Genomic DNA, 16,929 nt, shown 5'->3' with positions numbered 1-16,929 from the left:
TCTGTAATAAATACCCCTACCTGTCTCTCGGGAAACTTTCGTGATTCCCAATCGAACTGTAGATTGGAATATTTGGGAAGTACTCCAGAAACATGTCTGTCATTTCTTTCATGACGGCAATATTGTCCTGCTCGGTGATTTTCCAAATGTGATGCGGAACAAGATCTCCTGTACATAGCACATAATCTATATCCTGTGGTAAAATTGAAAATCGTTCATGATAACAACTTAAAATAATGGTAACTACTGACATAAAGTATTCTGGTAATTTTAAGTTACTTCAGACTATTCAAATGTCTGAAGTAACTCTCAATTATCAAAATATTTGAGTGTCATTATTACAAAAAAGGGTAGTGTTATACTTGAAATATGTAATTTTATTCATATCAAACACATTTTACATATAAAAGCTACACAGACACATGTATTAGTTATTGAGTTCATACCCATTATTGTGTAAAACAAATCTGATTACACAATGAGAAAAAAAAAGTACTCTATAACTGGCATACAAAGATTAAGTTACTGGACATCAAGACAAAGTTGAGTAAAATCTAATGAGGATGAATCCTTATTCAGCATTTTTATTGACACCTTACAAGCTTGGGATGTTGGGCTTGTTGCATATAAAAGACATACTTTCAAATTCAAAATGTTTCGTAAGTAGCCTAGAAACTGATGCACAGACTTTTACAAACTAGGAGAACTTGGTAAAAAAAAAAAAAAAGGAAAATGGCAATTAATAACTAATAAATTGAGTAGTAACTTAGGCTAAAAAGAACCTGATTTTGTAAAGAAAAACCACTATTTTTATTTACATATATTAGGAAAAAATTGGTTAAAAAATTGAAAAGTAATCATTCATACTGTAACTGGTTGCAAATAGGGGGAAAGATGGTACATAATTTTCCTATTTGTCATGTCCTCCTTCCAGATATTAATTTTTCCCTTAATTTCTTCTGATTGTTATCCTCTTGAATTCTTATGTTCTGTTCAGTATATGACAATACATCTATGAGAAAAAAGGCTTTGGGAAAAGCCACTACATATTTTTTGCTACCTGCAACTCCAACAAAATCATTAGAAGCTTGAATTCTGCTCACAATTTATTTCATGATAGTGAATTTTATACAAATAAACTGCTGTAAACAGATTTCAAATACAACAGCAAGAACTCTTGCGCCTCAGTAGCATGATTGGTTTGGTCTTGGCCTGCCACCTTGGTGGCCGCAAGTTCGGTTCTTGGCCATTCCATTGAGGGGTCAGAGATGTGTATTTCTGGTGACAGAAGTTCACTCTCGACGTGGTTTGGGAGTCATGTAATGCCGTTGGTCCCGTTGCTGAATATCCACTGGTTCCATAAAACATAAAAGCATCATACAAACAAGCAAACAAGAACTCTTCAATGCCCCTTACTAAATTCCCAATCTGAATCCTTACCATAAAGGCAAAACTTTACTTACAGGATGATTGGTAACAATGTGGTGAAGCATATGTTGAAGCAGCCAGCGTGGAGAGTCGCAGTTACGGTAATCTCCCCATTTACCCGCTGCATCGGCAGGACGTTTTGGGACACCTGATAAAAACTGGTCTTTGTAGGTTGCATTTGAAATTAAATATTAAGTCCTTGATTCAACTTCATATACAGTGCTGATCATTTTTAAAATCAGTACATACTTATCTCAATTCAAACTTGAAGTTTATTGAAGCCAGCTGTGATGGCTGTGATAGATTGTGTATCTTTGAGATGCAATATAAGACTGACACTTTCAACATAATATAGAGAGAAGGGTTCAAATACAAAACCTATTCTTACCACTATCAGCGTTACAACACATGGGCGCCTCGCAGACTGCATTAGACCCAACCTGGTATTCTGGATCAAAGTGGGGATCAGTCAGATGCAGGACTTTGAGGACGTGTTTGCCCTCGCTGACTAAGCCAACTTTTTCGTTGATGTTGGCAGATGCTTCTGTAAGAATTGGCTGTTGGTTGTGGCTTTTGCTCTGAGGCTGCTGTTGACTGGCCTGCTGAAGAAGCACACGCTGCTGCTGCTGCTGCTGCTGTTGGGATGCCTGCTGGACGAGAAGTCCTGATGCTATTCCAGCTCCAATTTGTCTCTACAGGGAATTTGAGCCGAATCAGATTTGATGAAAATAGAGCGCTTAATCTCTCAGTTATATGTACAGATAAAACACATTTCTACTGTAAACTACTCTTTGCTCTGACACTTATCCTTGCACATCTTGCTCCAGCTCAATAATTTAAGTTGAATTAGGTTAAAAAAAAAAAAAAAGGCAAGAGCTCGTCTCTTATCCAGAACACTGAAAAAGCAAGTTTAAATTCTTTAAAGGTTATGTACCAGGGTCCAAGCTCTCCTTGTAAACAATTCAAATTGAAGTAAATCCAACATAACGAGAACTCTGATCTCTAACTTCTAAACAACAACAGTCAAGTTTTTATTTCAGGTTTTAGAAGAATGCCATCTCTATTTACGTACCTTTTGAAGTGTATCCAAGTTGCGACCGTTATTAGCCGCTGGTGACCCTGGCGCGCCATAGTAAGTCTTAGGGTCGGGGGGAGGGATGTTCACGCTCCAAGGTGCTCTTTGAAATACACCACAACCCTGATCTCCGAGCACGAGGGCACAAACCTCATCCGCTTCTGTGTTGGAGTTCTTCAAAATCCACTCAAGTCTGTCCTATGATATTTGTAAAGGAGGTTTATAAAAATACACATCTCAGTTAGTGCAATGATATATTTATAATTATGAGGATACTTTTCAGCAATTATCAATGAGTTTAAGGAACAACAATTATACAGTCAACCCCCACTATCTGTGGGCTCACTTATTCGCGGATTTCTCTACGAAACATATACGTATACACATTATTCGCGGAAAATTTGCCTATTCGCAGTATTTTTCACCAAGAAATATTCACTAATTACTGTATTTTCACATTATTTTCATGACTAAATACACTTTTTTTGTGATAAAACTATTAAAATACAGTGGTACCTCAGGATACGAAATTAATCAGTTCCGAGGCGGCTTTCGTAACCTGAGCTTTTCGTATCTTGAACCGCATTTTACATGTAAATTGCCTAATTCGTTCCAAGCCCTACAAATACACCCCAGTAAATTTGATAATAAAGCTAAATTGACCAATAAACAATGAAATACAACAATTTGGACCATTCAATACCTAACTTAATACTTACTACTAATATGTACTACATAGTACCTGCAAATAAAGTGTATTAGTGTACATGGTATACAAGAAATACTGTACGTACATAGTAAAATGTGGAACCTTACCTTTCGAGTGAGGCTATCTCCGAAAGTGGCGACAGAGGAGTAGGACAAACGGCAGAAACTTGTACATGCGTACACTTAACTTTAGGAAACACATTAAAAAATGTCAGGAAACATTAAGACTAAACTTTACAAAAAACTTAAAATTAAATTTTTTTTGTCTTTTTTTTATTTTTTTCATTTTTTCATTTTTATTTTTTTTTTTTTTTTTTTTTTTTTTTTTTTTTTTTTTTTTTACAAAATTTCAATTTCTTCACCCCTTTCAACTTTCTGTTTTTTCGTATCACTTGGATCTTCCTGTTTGCTTACTAAAGGCCTCTTTAAAAAATAACTATCCAAGGAAGATTGCTTCTGCCTGCTTTTGACAATGTTCCTGAAACGACTCAGGCAAACGTCATCAAGCTGCGCAAGCATACGACCTGTGTAAGTCTTTTCGGGGTCTCTTTTCTACAAATGATTGCACCTTATGAAAAGCAACTAGAGCACTCTTAATATCTGCCATTGTCATAGGGTCGTCCTCCTCCTCCTCGCCGCTGCTAGAGAACTCTTCTTGAATGACGTTATGTTGCATGGCCTCTAACTCCTTCAGGCCATCCATCGTTAGCTCCTCTTGGTGCTCCTCGAGAAGGTCATTGATGTCGTCCTCGTAGAAGACCAGCCCCATGGACTTGCCGAGTGCAATAATCTCGTCAAGATCTGGTTGCAAAACAGATTCAGGATCGTCAGCTGTTTCTGAATCTGCACCAGCTTCACCCACGTCGAATCCCTCGAAGTCTCGGGCAGATACGGCATCAGGCCAGAGTTTCCTCCACGAAGAATTCAAGGTTCACCTCGAAACCTCCTGCCAAGCTTGATCGATGAGTCGGATGCATATTACGATATCCAAATGCTCCTTCCAAAATTCACACAAGGTGAGGTTTGTGGTATCGGTGATGTCGAAACATCTCTTGAAAAGATGTTTCGTATACAGCTTCTTGAAGTTCAATATCACTTGCTGGTCCATTGGCTGGAGGAGAGAGGCGGAAGATAAAGAAACCTTGATGAATGAATACTCCGCTAGGATATCTTCCTCGAGGCCAGGAGGGTGAGCAGGGGCATTGCCCATCAACAGCAGACATTTCAGAGGGAGGCGCTTCTCTTCCAAGAATTTATTCACTGTCGGGCCGAAACACAGATTTACCCACTCGGTGAACAAGTCTCGTTACCCAGGCTTTTGCATTAGCCCTCCACATCACTGGAAGCTTCTCCTTTAGCACTTTGTGGGCCTTGAAGGCTCAAGGAGTCTCCGAATGATACACAAGTAGGGGCTTCACCTTGCAATCCCCACTGGCGTTCGAACAAAGTGCGAGCGTAAGCCTGTTTTTCATAGGCTTATGCCTGGGTAGCTTCTTCTCTTCCTGCGTGAAGTACGTCCGATGAGGCATTTTTTCCAATAAAGGCCAGTCTCATCACAGTTGAAGACTTGCTGAGAACTGTAGCCTACGTTGATCGTCATCTCGTTGAACGTCTTAATAAAGGCTTCGGCCGCTTTCGTGCCCGAGCGGGTCGCCTCCCCATGCCGCACCACAGAATGGATGCCAGTCCGTTTCCGGAAATTTTCAAACCACCCATGAGAAGCCTTAAGTCTGGGGTTGGCGTCAATGCCCCTTCTCCTCTGTCGTCTTCGGCCTGGGCAATCAAATCGTCGAAAATAGCACTGGCCTTGTGGGAGATTGCCGTCTCGGTTATCATATCGCCAGCGATTTCTTTGTCTTTTATCCAGACAAGAAGCAGCCTCTCCATCTCGTCGTGCACGTGGCTCCTCTTGTTAGACAAAATAGTCACGCCCTTGGAAGGTGTAGCTGCTTTGATGGCTTCCTTCTGCTTAAGGATGGTGCCTATTGTCAACTGATTTCGGCTGTATTTCTTAGCGTTCACACTCAACTGCATGCCAGCTTCACAGCTTCATACTTTTTAATTATCTCCATTTTCGTCTCCATAGAAAGTATCCTCTTCTTTCCGTGAACTTCAGCAACTTTCTTGGGACCCATGACTACATATACTGTACGTAATTAAGTTATGTAGTATATGTACTAAAGTTCTCACACAACACAAAGTAGTACAACGAAATCACTAACACAAATTTACGTTAATAAACGAAATCGTATAGAACGAACGAATTCCGCGTGCATACGATAACAATGCTGCTACCGAGTGGCCGAAGAAGAACGCCTTTACATAGAGCATGATGGGAGAGATGCTGACCAATAGGAGAGCAGGATCTTATGGCGGTGACTAGCATCAAGAATCAATGGGAGAGCGGGAGGATGGTGGCGAGTCTACTCAGTTGGCGGCAAGCGAGTTTTAAAATTGTTATCGGTGGTCCAGGCGAATCTCGGGACTTTACAGCAACAACCTTTCGTAACCTGAACTATTTTCGTATGTAGAGCCAAAAAAATCTTCGTACGTAATTGCTTTCGTAACTTTAATTTTTCGTAAGCTGGGACTTCCTTATGTTGAGGTACCACTGTACTCAGGTATAAGCATTTTTTGAGGGTTTTTTGTTTGAACTATCAAAATAAGCAGTTCTAAGCAGATAGAAATGCAAGTTTATGAGAATGTATTTGTCCATAATGATAAATGAACCTTAGGAAAAACAACTACGTACAATATCTGGACAGTTACATAAGGGAACTACGTACAAAAATACAGATGACGGTCACCGGTTAGTTATCAATTACCAACACAGCAAAACAATCGTAAAACTACCATAACTTACTTTATCTTGATTGATGATTCCTCGACACACTGGCATCGACTGATAATAAACGATGTAGCAAATTTTAATGAGGAAGGTGGCCATGATATCTATGGGGCCACCCAGACGCGAGTACCCGGTCACCATCTTGGAAAGAATCTTACAGGAACCGCAGTAGGTGTCGGACGGACGGAAGATGCGATCTGTGCCGTCTGTTCCCGTGTCACTCTCGTATTCGCTGCCATTGAGTGCACTCAGGACCTGGAAATTCAGGATAGGTATTGGAACATGGAAATTCAGGATAGGTATTGGAACATGGAAATTCAGGATAGGTATTGGAACACGGAAATTCAGGATAGGTACTGGAACATGGAAATTCAAGATAGGTACTGGAACATGGAAATTCAAGATAGGTACTGGAACATGGAAATTCAAGATAGGTACTGGAACATGGAAATTCAAGATAGGTATTGGAGCACAAAAATTCAGGCCAGAGGTCGAGTGATGGGACCTATGAGGTTATTCAGTTTTGAAAATGATGTCAAAACAATTGTTAGGAGAGGGTGGAAAGTAAAATGGAAGAAAGAGAATATGAAGAGGTGCAGTAAAAAGAATGAAAAGGGTTGAAGGTTGCAGGTAGCGGCCAGAGGGACACTGCAAAGAACCTAGTGCAATGCCTACAGTGCATCATGTGAGGTGTACTGATGGCACTACTACCCCCTTATGAGGCCTGTAAATTCAGTGACTGTACTGAAACTTGACTGAAGATCTCATGCGGGTCTATCTCATTTCAGCTCTATCTACTGCACCTTGTGCAGTCATTTGAGATTTCAGCAAGTCTTCATTTGAAAGTATACACGGTAACTTCGACAATCCGCAAAATCACAACTTAAAGGAAACAAGAAGTTATTCTTATACGTTCCACAACGAGCAGCGGAAGGCAAAATATAAAGATAAATATCACACATTGTTAACCAGTGGAAAGGTGAAGATTAAAAAACAGGTACCAAGCGAATTCATTTTCTGCATACACCTCCTCAGGGTGACCCCCACCCCAAAAGATGTGGTGTACGTAATACATGAAAGTTCTTGGTACCTGGTCCTTAATTTTCACCTTTCCAGCACATAGTATTTGTCACGTGCAGTTTTGTGACTCATTACTGGGACGAATATCACCTTTAATCAGTAGTTTACAGTCACTCATCATGAGAAACATTTTGGAAATAAAGGCAATGTAGACTTCATTCTTCTCGATACCTGATGAAGGTGAAAGGGCATGTTGCTGAGAGATGGCTCGGGTAGCGAGATCCAGGAGTCTATTTCGTTGGAGAGGTGGACCACCTGGGCGTCTGGGTTGGACGGCGAAGAGCGACCTCTGGCCACGTCCGCTCCGGCACCTGCACCAAACCATTCTCCTGGAAGGACAATCTCGGTTAGGAGAGTTATATTTCTTACTTTACTGTTCAGCATACAATGAGATTAGAAACAGATATAGTTTTGGGCAGCAACCATATCAAGAAAATGAAGAGGAATTAGTAGCTAATATACTCTTATAGGTAGATCTCTTGAGGGAGGAAGTGGAGAATAGGAAAGATTTTATAAAAGAGATGTGGTATTTCAGAGAGAAGAAACTCAAACAAACACAAACAAAGGAGGAATAAAACAAGCAAGGGAGCCGTTTCAAAGACTTATCCCGCCTACTACTACTACTACTACTACTACTACTACTACTACTACTACTACTACTACTACTACTACTACATACGGCTTTTACAACTCAAATCAAAATTTTGTATGACTTGAAAGAAATTTATTGACCATTTTTGCGTTCGCTGCTTTTATCACGTCGTAAGACCCACGGGAGAAATGGATAAATTACTTTACTTTACATACTATATATATATATCATATATATATATATATATATATATATATATATATATATAGATATAATATATATATATATATATATATATATATATATATATATCTATATATATATATATATATATATATATATATATATATATATATCTTTGCTAGATTTTCATTTGAATAATTTTGATGAGAATTAGAATGAATTTAAAATGAAACACAAAATGTAATGAATGAGCAGCAGCGGAGAAAAGGTTAGTCAAGTTACTTGTCCGTGTTTGTAAGGAATTCATCCACTCGAATATCACTGAGAAATGGGACAGAAAAGAATTCTATATACAACTGCAGGCTGATCTCCCTTTGGAACCACCTTAATTTTGCAGTCACCCGACTCTGTCCCTAAAATGGAAGACAGCAGTATCTATATTTTCGAAATTGAGATGTGCCACCCTCGTGAAACATTAACACACGAGTTATTGCAGTTTCAGAATGATTCTTCAATGCTTTCCACGAGTATTTAGCGGATCCCATTTGCAGTATCTGCAAAAAAAAAAATCAGTAGTATGGCAAGGGAAAACTGCACTATCTATCATTTTTCTCACTTTTGTATTTTTGGAGATACTAAAGTCTTCCATTTTCGGGCAGAAGGGTTTTCACAGTAAGAGATCTAAAGAGAGAAAGAAAGAATCATTGCCTAACAAAGGAACATTATATTAAGCATGGCATGTAAACATGCAGCACTTGCGAAGTCGCTGTTAAACGACCAGTTAAATAATTATACCCGCCTTGGGTCAATGACACCTGCTGCTGCTGCTGCTGTTGCTGTTGCTGTTGCATGACCTACAAGTTGAACACATCATAAACTATCGACAAACCTGCTTGAATTTCACAACTTAACTCTTTTGTCTCTTAATACATACAAGATTAAGATTATGAGCACGGCTAATTTGAATACGAGTCAACGCATTCACGCACGAACTTTCTAATGACAGATAATAAATAACGTTAAAAGTAGAATTTCACAAGAGGGAAAAACAAGTCCTCTACTTGAGGAGATGAAAAACTCGCAAACCTTGAAAATGGACCCACCCCCTGTCCTGCACTTTCTCCAAGTTGCCAAGTAACTTTTTTTTTTTTTTTTTTAACATTAATGTTATCATTTTCCTTCTCTGTTATCAAGACACGTCATCACTGCATGTGGGCATTGTATTCCGGGAGTCAGGTTCACTTCGTGGAAGTATACTGATTTTGACTACATATTTTTTAAAGCACTAGCCACTCTCTTGCTCCGCTACATCAGAGGCTTTTAGAATATTTTAGTTCCCCGTGAAAGACTGTAGTCACAGGCTAAAGAAATCTACGTCTTCCCTGCATGGCTTTGCCTACCAGGAGAATGAAATGTCAATGGACTCCTGTGTATTACTTTATATAGTCTCATAACACTGTTCACATACAAGGAAAAGATTCTGTGACACCAATTCAAGGGTTATGTAGAGGTGGTGAGCAACTTTCATCTCTCTCTCTCTCTCTCTCTCTCTCTCTCTCTCTCTCTCTCTCTCTCTCTCTCTCTCTCTCTCTCTCTCTCTCTCTCTCTCTCTCTCTCTCAGATAAAGTTGGCCTTATGCCAGCAACAGGACTGGTTCAAGGAGCGTGTCTGTACTTGCGTTAACGGACGACTGAAATGGCACTCGAAGCTATCTGGAGGATGTCCTTCTAGGGAAGCACCATTATCTTAATCATTATCATTTGCAATAGATTTGCCCAGACGTATCATAAATAATTTTACCCCCATGAAATCACGCTCCATCTAATTGAGCATTTTCATTTTTTATTTCGATCATTTTTCATAACCTCAATCTTCTGTCAAACATTCCTTGTGCTAGTTCCCAAGACTATTGATCACCATTAACTTTCCAGAGCCATTTCTAATTGTGTTCTCAGGCAATTGTCTGCGTTTAGGTCTTAGTCAAGAAAACGCTTGAGGCTGCTACGGCGGCAATGTTTTGGTCTGAGATGACCGAAGGCAGGTCACTTCTTGCCTTCGTCAGCGAGGACCTTCGTTACCATAAACAAACAGCCCGGACTTCGTCATTTTCTTTGGGAAAATTAAAGACTCTCTCTCTCTCTCTCTCTCTCTCTCTCTCTCTCTCTCTCTCTCTCTCTCGTCCTCTCTCTTCTCACTCTCTCATCTCTCTCTCTCTCTCTCTCTCTTCAAGAGGCTACAAATCATCGTTTACGTGACATACAAAACTGCTGGGGGAAACTTGCATAACTTTCACTGAAGTAAAGAGAGGGACTTACTCCTTCAATTATGGAGCCCAAAATCAACACCTGACACATAGATAACTGTGAGAAGGATTATTCTACAAGTAACCGTGATACTGCAACTTTTCTGTTACATAGAACACTCAATAACATTCCCGTCAGATTCGGAACGGGTGTTGTAGATGAAGGTTGTAGGTCCTATAGTATTTCAATAAGTAGAGGTTTTGGACACGAATGGAGTGGTATTCTTGCCATGAAGCGAATATTAAATAAACTGCAGAGGAGAGGAAAGGCTTTGAGGAAACTAAAATGAGTAGAAGTGCGTTAATGTCAAGACTATGCATATGTGAAGTGCCTGTATGTGTTTCTCGTCACGAGCAAATTTAAAGACCCCCTCATTTTCATCGGAATTAGTAGTAACTTAAGTAAATAATTTAATAAATTGAGTTATCAGTGACAAAATTTTTTAAAAATTAAGCGAAATTGGAATCATGAAGATCAAATTTAAGATACCCTTATTTCACCTGGGTTATCTATCAGTCACGTACTTTTCGTGACACCATCATTTGGGGACCTCTAACTCAAAAAGACGTCCTGATTCTCAAATAAAATAAAATAACACCATGAACTTTTTCACTCTCTTCACCTTCTTGTTTGCCTAGTTCTAGTAGATCGTTACAATTGCGAGGAAAAGTTTTATGTCTTTGGTTCTTCCTTAAAATAATTTAATTTAGTAAATAAACGAAGGGCTAAAGCCATCATAAGCGTTGCCGAATCATTATTATTGAACATAATAAAGATGTATGGAAGATATATCTTTCACACATTCTCCTCAGTTACTGTTTTCTTCTACGTCATATCAAGCTGGATCTTGACAACCTATAGACCGCATCAACTCAACCAGTCAAGTCGAAATTAGCTTGCACCGAGAGTAAGTAAGGCCAACTGGACACAAAAATTTAAGCCGCCTAAAAAAAAAAGGCCACCTAAAAATAAAATAAAAACAAAAGTTTTGAAATCATGGACCTGAGGTCAATTTGGGTATTGTTAGGCCCGGCATTACATTTCACAAAATTTCCCAGAACTTGACACGAAAAGATGCCATGGGTACACACACACACACACACACACACACACACACACACACACACACACACACACACACACACTCACACACACCTTCGCCTCCGGATTGGGCACCACAGGTGACCCACCAGAATTTGGGCAAAGGTGACCCGTCTTCGACCTGATGAATCACGCGTAAGAATGTCCACCATTTATGTCAACTTTGTATCTAATGGGCATGTTGGTATTTCTTAGCATCAGTTATAAATAGAGTATGACCATCGAATACTTTCGTCTTAATAGAATACTTAACTTCTTACTGGCAGCTTCATAAAAGGTACAAAGTTATGGATATAATCTTAGATATATAGTATATAATATATATAGATCATCTATATATATATATATATATATATATTCATATATATATTATATATATATATATATATTATAATATATATATATATAGATATATATATATATATATATATATATATAATATAAATTCGTCTATAACGAAAAAAATACAGAACATGTGGAGAATAACTGGATTAAGATTTCTTACAAAACACATGTGGCTGATAGCCACCAAAATTAATTTTGGTCAGGTCACAAAAACAAGTCTTGAGAGAATTTGTTTAAAAATGGGAAACAACTGTTACTGCTTTTTCTCTTACGAATTTTTATTTTCATTTTCCCCAACTGCTGAACTTTTTGCATTTCATGACTATATTTTCATTGTTCACACCATTATTTTTTACCCATTTTAACCATAAACAAGTCTTCATTTCAAATCACAGAATGACTCTCACGGGCTGGCATTGGTAGACTAATCTGCAAAAGATTAATATCATCATCTATAAAAAAAAAAAAAAAAATTGACTTCAAATGGAAAGCAGAATTATGGCACAAAGTTTCCGCCTTTCTCGAACTTTTCTGAATTAAATTTAACTCGAATTTCTCAAGGCCACGCAGTATTCCTAAGCAATGATCTATAATAAAAAAAGCCGCCACTTTGAAGAATATAATCTTCCACATATCAACTGACTTGTCAATGGAAACAACATCACTTCAATTCGACAATTTAAGTACAAGCTACTAATCAATTGTGTGATGCTGTGAACTCCTTCAGACAGACAGAGTGAAAGGTTTGGCTACAAGGACGGACGTAATAACAGCACGAAAAAACAGGTCTTTTATATTTGGAACATTTTTATGGGGATAGAATCTGCGTACGAATTATACTGCGTAAGATCTCTCGCCAAACAAACTCTTGTTAAGGTACATTACCTAACGTCAACGAAATTGCTTGTGAGCATACTTCATACTTGAGTGTTTTCTTTAAAAACGGTTTTGGTCATCATATTTCAAAATTCTATCTACACACACACACACACACACACCATGGTTCAATGATATTCCTTTATCAACATGTCTTCGATATTTATCTTTCGTCATTATGACTTGAAAATCGACTTAAAACACACTCCTTATTTTAATAATGTTCCTTTAATTTATCCTCCTAGTCCCTGCTTACAAAATAAGTGTTTAAAAATGTCTTAAGTGTCTAAAACAAGCTTTATTTTAACACCACTCCTTTATAAACATGTTTTCACATAGTTAATTCATCGTCAACGCCTCTGATTCAAAATCAAATGTCTTAAAACTTTACCTTCTTCTAAAATCTAACCCCAAACACACTATAGTACATTCTGACAGTTACTTTCCCAACAATTATAATCATCTCTCCTTAATAAATCCAGTCCAAAGACAAGATGATCTACCAGACCAATTCCTTCTCGTCGTTGCTGGAACCTAGCCAGCCAGCTCTGCTCCAACCTTCAACCCATCTTGACCTTTGATGAGGCTTCGTAGGAAGGTCAAGTGACCCGGCACTGGACCCATAGTAACGTCACCTTTAGCCCTCGGAAGAATGCGAACGACCTCACGTCATAGGGTATGTTGAAATACCCTCAGTTTGTCAGTCTACAACGTTAAATATGTGAAATATTTACCCAATTACCTCGATTAGCTTTTGGAGAGAGAGAGAGAGAGAGAGAGAGAGAGAGAGAGAGAGAGAGAGAGAGAGAGAGAGAGAGAGAGAGAGAACTCATTATTCTTTTTTTTGGGGGGGAGGAGGCTACAGTTATCTTTTACACACACATCCACACAGAACTATCTGTTTTCCTTCGATCCTGAGAGAGAGAGAGAGAGAGAGAGAGAGAGAGAGAGAGAGAGAATCACTGCAGACCATATCGTGGTGTGCCAGGGCTAAAACCAGGCATTCCTATAATCAAGCCACAAAGTACTTTTCAGATATAACTTATTTTGTTTTGTACACAATTGCTTTGGTCTTCTTTACTTTAACCTCTTCGGAACTCACTATATTACCTTACACACAAACACACACGCGCACACAATGTCCACAAGGGTATAGTACTCTTATTAACATAGGACAAAACATGCCTCATATCTTTACAAAAGCAAGTTCGAGATTCCCACAACAGGGACCCGAAAATCCTTTGAAAACATTCGTCACCCTAAAAATGATTGCAAAGTCAACATTATTCCCCGAGATTGACCGATTACAATCTTTCTGGCGCACAAGGGTGGGAGACACTGCCAGTACTCCAAAATCATACACCAGCAGAGGGCTAAATACTGAAATTACTCTGGACATAATTGCAAAAGTAATAAACTTGCTAAAGGGCTTTACTCTAAAGACCAATGTATTAAAGGCTCCAGGCATGGAGAATTTTCCAACACAAATTCCACTGATTTGTACTTTTCAGAACAATACCACAAAACACAGGTAGAGCCAGTAATCAGGTGACTAGGTACCCAATCTGTATCCGATAAATCACTGTGCTTTGGAGCCAGGAGAGGGAACGTCTCCGGAGTCTCATTGAAAAAAAAAAAAAATCAAATAAAAAAGTTCTGAGCAAAAGTACCCAAAACTGGCCAAGGCGTGAAGACACTGGTCAAGTACTGAGGCGGCACGGGTGTTATTTTCGAAATCTTCACAGAGAGAGAGAGAGAGAGAGAGAGAGAGAGAGAGAGAGAGAGAGAGAGAGAGAGAGAGAGAGTATGCTCATATAATTCCTTTACCATTTTCTACCTCAGTTTGCTTATAACTTTAAATACGAACGATATTTTGATCTATAAATGAAATCAATGCCTAGAGTTACAGAATGCCAGTGTCCCACGATGATCATGAGACATTATGATAATCATTTAAGTCCCCTGAGAGATTGGGAAGTCCTTCACTTGTTACACAATCCTTCAGAGCTAAAAAAAAAATAAAAATAGATCCTACACAGCGAAAACAAGATCCTGAATTTAAAGTCTAATATTGAATTTAAAGCCTAACTAATATCAGAATTTTTTTTGGGCAGGAGTACTTCAATTTCAAGTGGTAAACATACGTAGACAACTTGTGGCATACACATCACAAACGGATCGAAAACATGGGAGTATTAACCTCATCCCAAAAAGAGTATTTGAAAGACATGGGTCAAACTCTCTGGAGCCAATTTGACTTCGGTCACGCATACTTCACGACATCCCCACCAGTGCCTAAATAATCTAGTAATATTAAAATCACTTTTGGGAGACTTACCTAGCCCTAAGGATGTAAGGAATGTGGTGAGGTGGAGCAGTAGCCCAGAGAGCATCCTCACACCACCTGTTGGAAGGGAAAAATAGAATGACATTAGAATCTCATAAGTCTGGAATGTATTTAGCAAATACGACGCGTGATCATGCAAAGCATTTACAGAAATAACCAGGTAAGAAGCTAATGGTTGTGATGCAATGAGAGAGAGAGAGAGAGAGAGAGAGAGAGAGAGAGAGAGAGAGAGAGAGAGAGAGAGAATTATGACGGTGCAGGTTTTGCTTGGAGGTTTCTGATGCAACTTAGCCGTTATGCAAAGGTCAGCGCGAGTCAATAAATCGCTCGGAACTAGTTCTTAATTTCTAGCAATCGCTGAAACAACCTCGAATTTTCGAGTCACTGTAAAAGAAAGAGTATAAAAATGTTTTTACTGTTTAATCACTATCAGTTTCTGTCCTGGGGCTAAGTGACCAAAAACTACAAACCTTTCAAAGACATATTTTAGACTAGGTTCAAGTGTAAGGTTACCTGGAGGGCGTATTTTACGTTAGTTTAAATGCAAGGTTACCTGAGAGTAGCATGTAAGATCATCAAAGGGCACATTAAAATTCCCATGCACACAGTACACAAATAGATGGGTATAATTCCAATTCCTTTTCGTTTATGCATATTCCAAACTCAAGACTGTCCTCAGGCCTTAAACAGTCTAGTAGATTACTTGCAGAACTATGATAATATTAAAGTAAACATAATGTCGGTACCATTATCACCTCATAAAAAAACCAAGAACTTGTCAAGATGTGTTTTTTATAAACTGAAAGGTAAAATGAATGAAGGTTTGCAACTTTTTTTTTTCAGGCCATGGTTTATCAATAATAAAAGTAATGTCCTCGTGCAGAGAGAGAGAGAGAGAGAAGAGAGAGAGAGAGAGAGAGAGAGAGAGAGAGAGAGAGAGTGTTTTCGTGGCTGAACTTGAACTTGCTTTCACCAACCAAACACAACGCGTAAAAAGCGACGTGAGGAGGATTGAAAATGAATGAAACCTTTCGGGTCCAGAATCATAAAACTTGGTCAAAAGAGGAGAGAAAGAGAGATTACCTCAATGACACGTAAAACTATTCAATGCCACTGAGGTTCCAAGCCGGTCAAGAACAGGCGTTCAAAAGGTTACCATCAAATTTTATGGTACCTTAGGACACAATCTACCTTGCCACCACTACACTCTTGCAACTAATGCAGAAGTTCAACAGAAACCAGGCAGGACTAGTTTCTCAGGTCTAAAATAGGCCGCAGAAGCTAATCGGCACAAGGTCCTCCAATTCAGCGAACCTTTATATGACAGAGAAAGCTAATAAAAACACGTTTATCTCTATAGAGCCAGGTAGGTTGTCCCGCCGAGGCACTGTATAAAAAGTTCCAGGAAAGGGGGACGTACTGCTCATGTTTTGGTCACCTAGGGACGTCATACTTTCTTCCAAGGGGCGTAGAGTCCTTGTGGAAGGGTTCGGTCATACCTTGCTAGAGACGTCGAACCAATGTCGTACTTTCTTCCAAAGGGGAGCGGAGTCCTCGTGGAAGGTTTTGGTAGACTAGGACGTCTAATCTTCTATCCTCTTCCAAGGGGCGTGGAGTCACATAGGGACTTCGAACCGATGTGGCATTTTCTTATATAGGGCGTGAAGTCCTTGCGAAAGGTTTTGGTCAACAAGGAACGTCGAACCGACGTCATACTTTCTTCCAAGGGGCGTGGAGCCCTTGTAGAAAGTGTGGCCAACTAGGGACGACTCACCTTCCAAAGGGCATGGAATACTTGTGGAAAAATTTGGTCACCTAAGGACGTCGTACTTTCTTCTAAGGGGCGTGGAGTCCTTTTGGAAGGCTTTGGTTACCTAAGGACGTCGTACTTTCTTCCAAAGGGCGTGGAGTCCTTTTGGAAGTTTTTAGTCACCTAGGGACGTCGTACTTTCTTCCAAGAGGCGTGGAGTCCTCGTGGAAGGAAGGTTTTGGCCGCCGACTGACGTCGAGTACATTTCTACGAGGAGCGCGAAAAGACCTTGT

At 39.2% G+C, this 16,929-nt stretch overlaps 1 protein-coding gene across 5 annotated transcripts in view; it reads right to left on the bottom strand.

Annotated features, from left to right (window-relative positions):
* LOC135213205 (sphingomyelin phosphodiesterase-like) overlaps window positions 1-16,929 on the bottom strand; it is a 152,604-nt gene that overhangs the window by 7,223 nt on the left and 128,452 nt on the right. For all 5 annotated transcript variants that reach the window (XR_010314094.1, XM_064247200.1, XM_064247194.1 and 2 more), the window contains 7 exons: window positions 14,878-14,943; window positions 7,311-7,468; window positions 6,075-6,314; window positions 2,501-2,701; window positions 1,817-2,120; window positions 1,464-1,576; window positions 21-193 (listed from right to left, as the gene is read on the bottom strand). Coding sequence is in view for 4 of the 5 variants with exons in the window: in XM_064247184.1 (XP_064103254.1) it covers window positions 21-193; window positions 1,464-1,576; window positions 1,817-2,120; window positions 2,501-2,701; window positions 6,075-6,314; window positions 7,311-7,468; window positions 14,878-14,943 (1,255 nt within the window). In the remaining variant the exon portion in view is untranslated. The remainder of the gene's footprint in view (window positions 1-20; window positions 194-1,463; window positions 1,577-1,816; window positions 2,121-2,500; window positions 2,702-6,074; window positions 6,315-7,310; window positions 7,469-14,877; window positions 14,944-16,929) is intronic.

This window comes from Macrobrachium nipponense, chromosome 19 (genome assembly GCF_015104395.2).
Source record: "Macrobrachium nipponense isolate FS-2020 chromosome 19, ASM1510439v2, whole genome shotgun sequence".
Taxonomy (NCBI): domain Eukaryota; kingdom Metazoa; phylum Arthropoda; class Malacostraca; order Decapoda; family Palaemonidae; genus Macrobrachium; species Macrobrachium nipponense.
The sequence above is the reverse complement of the archived record's forward strand: the minus strand, read 5'-3'. Positions and strand labels throughout refer to the sequence as shown.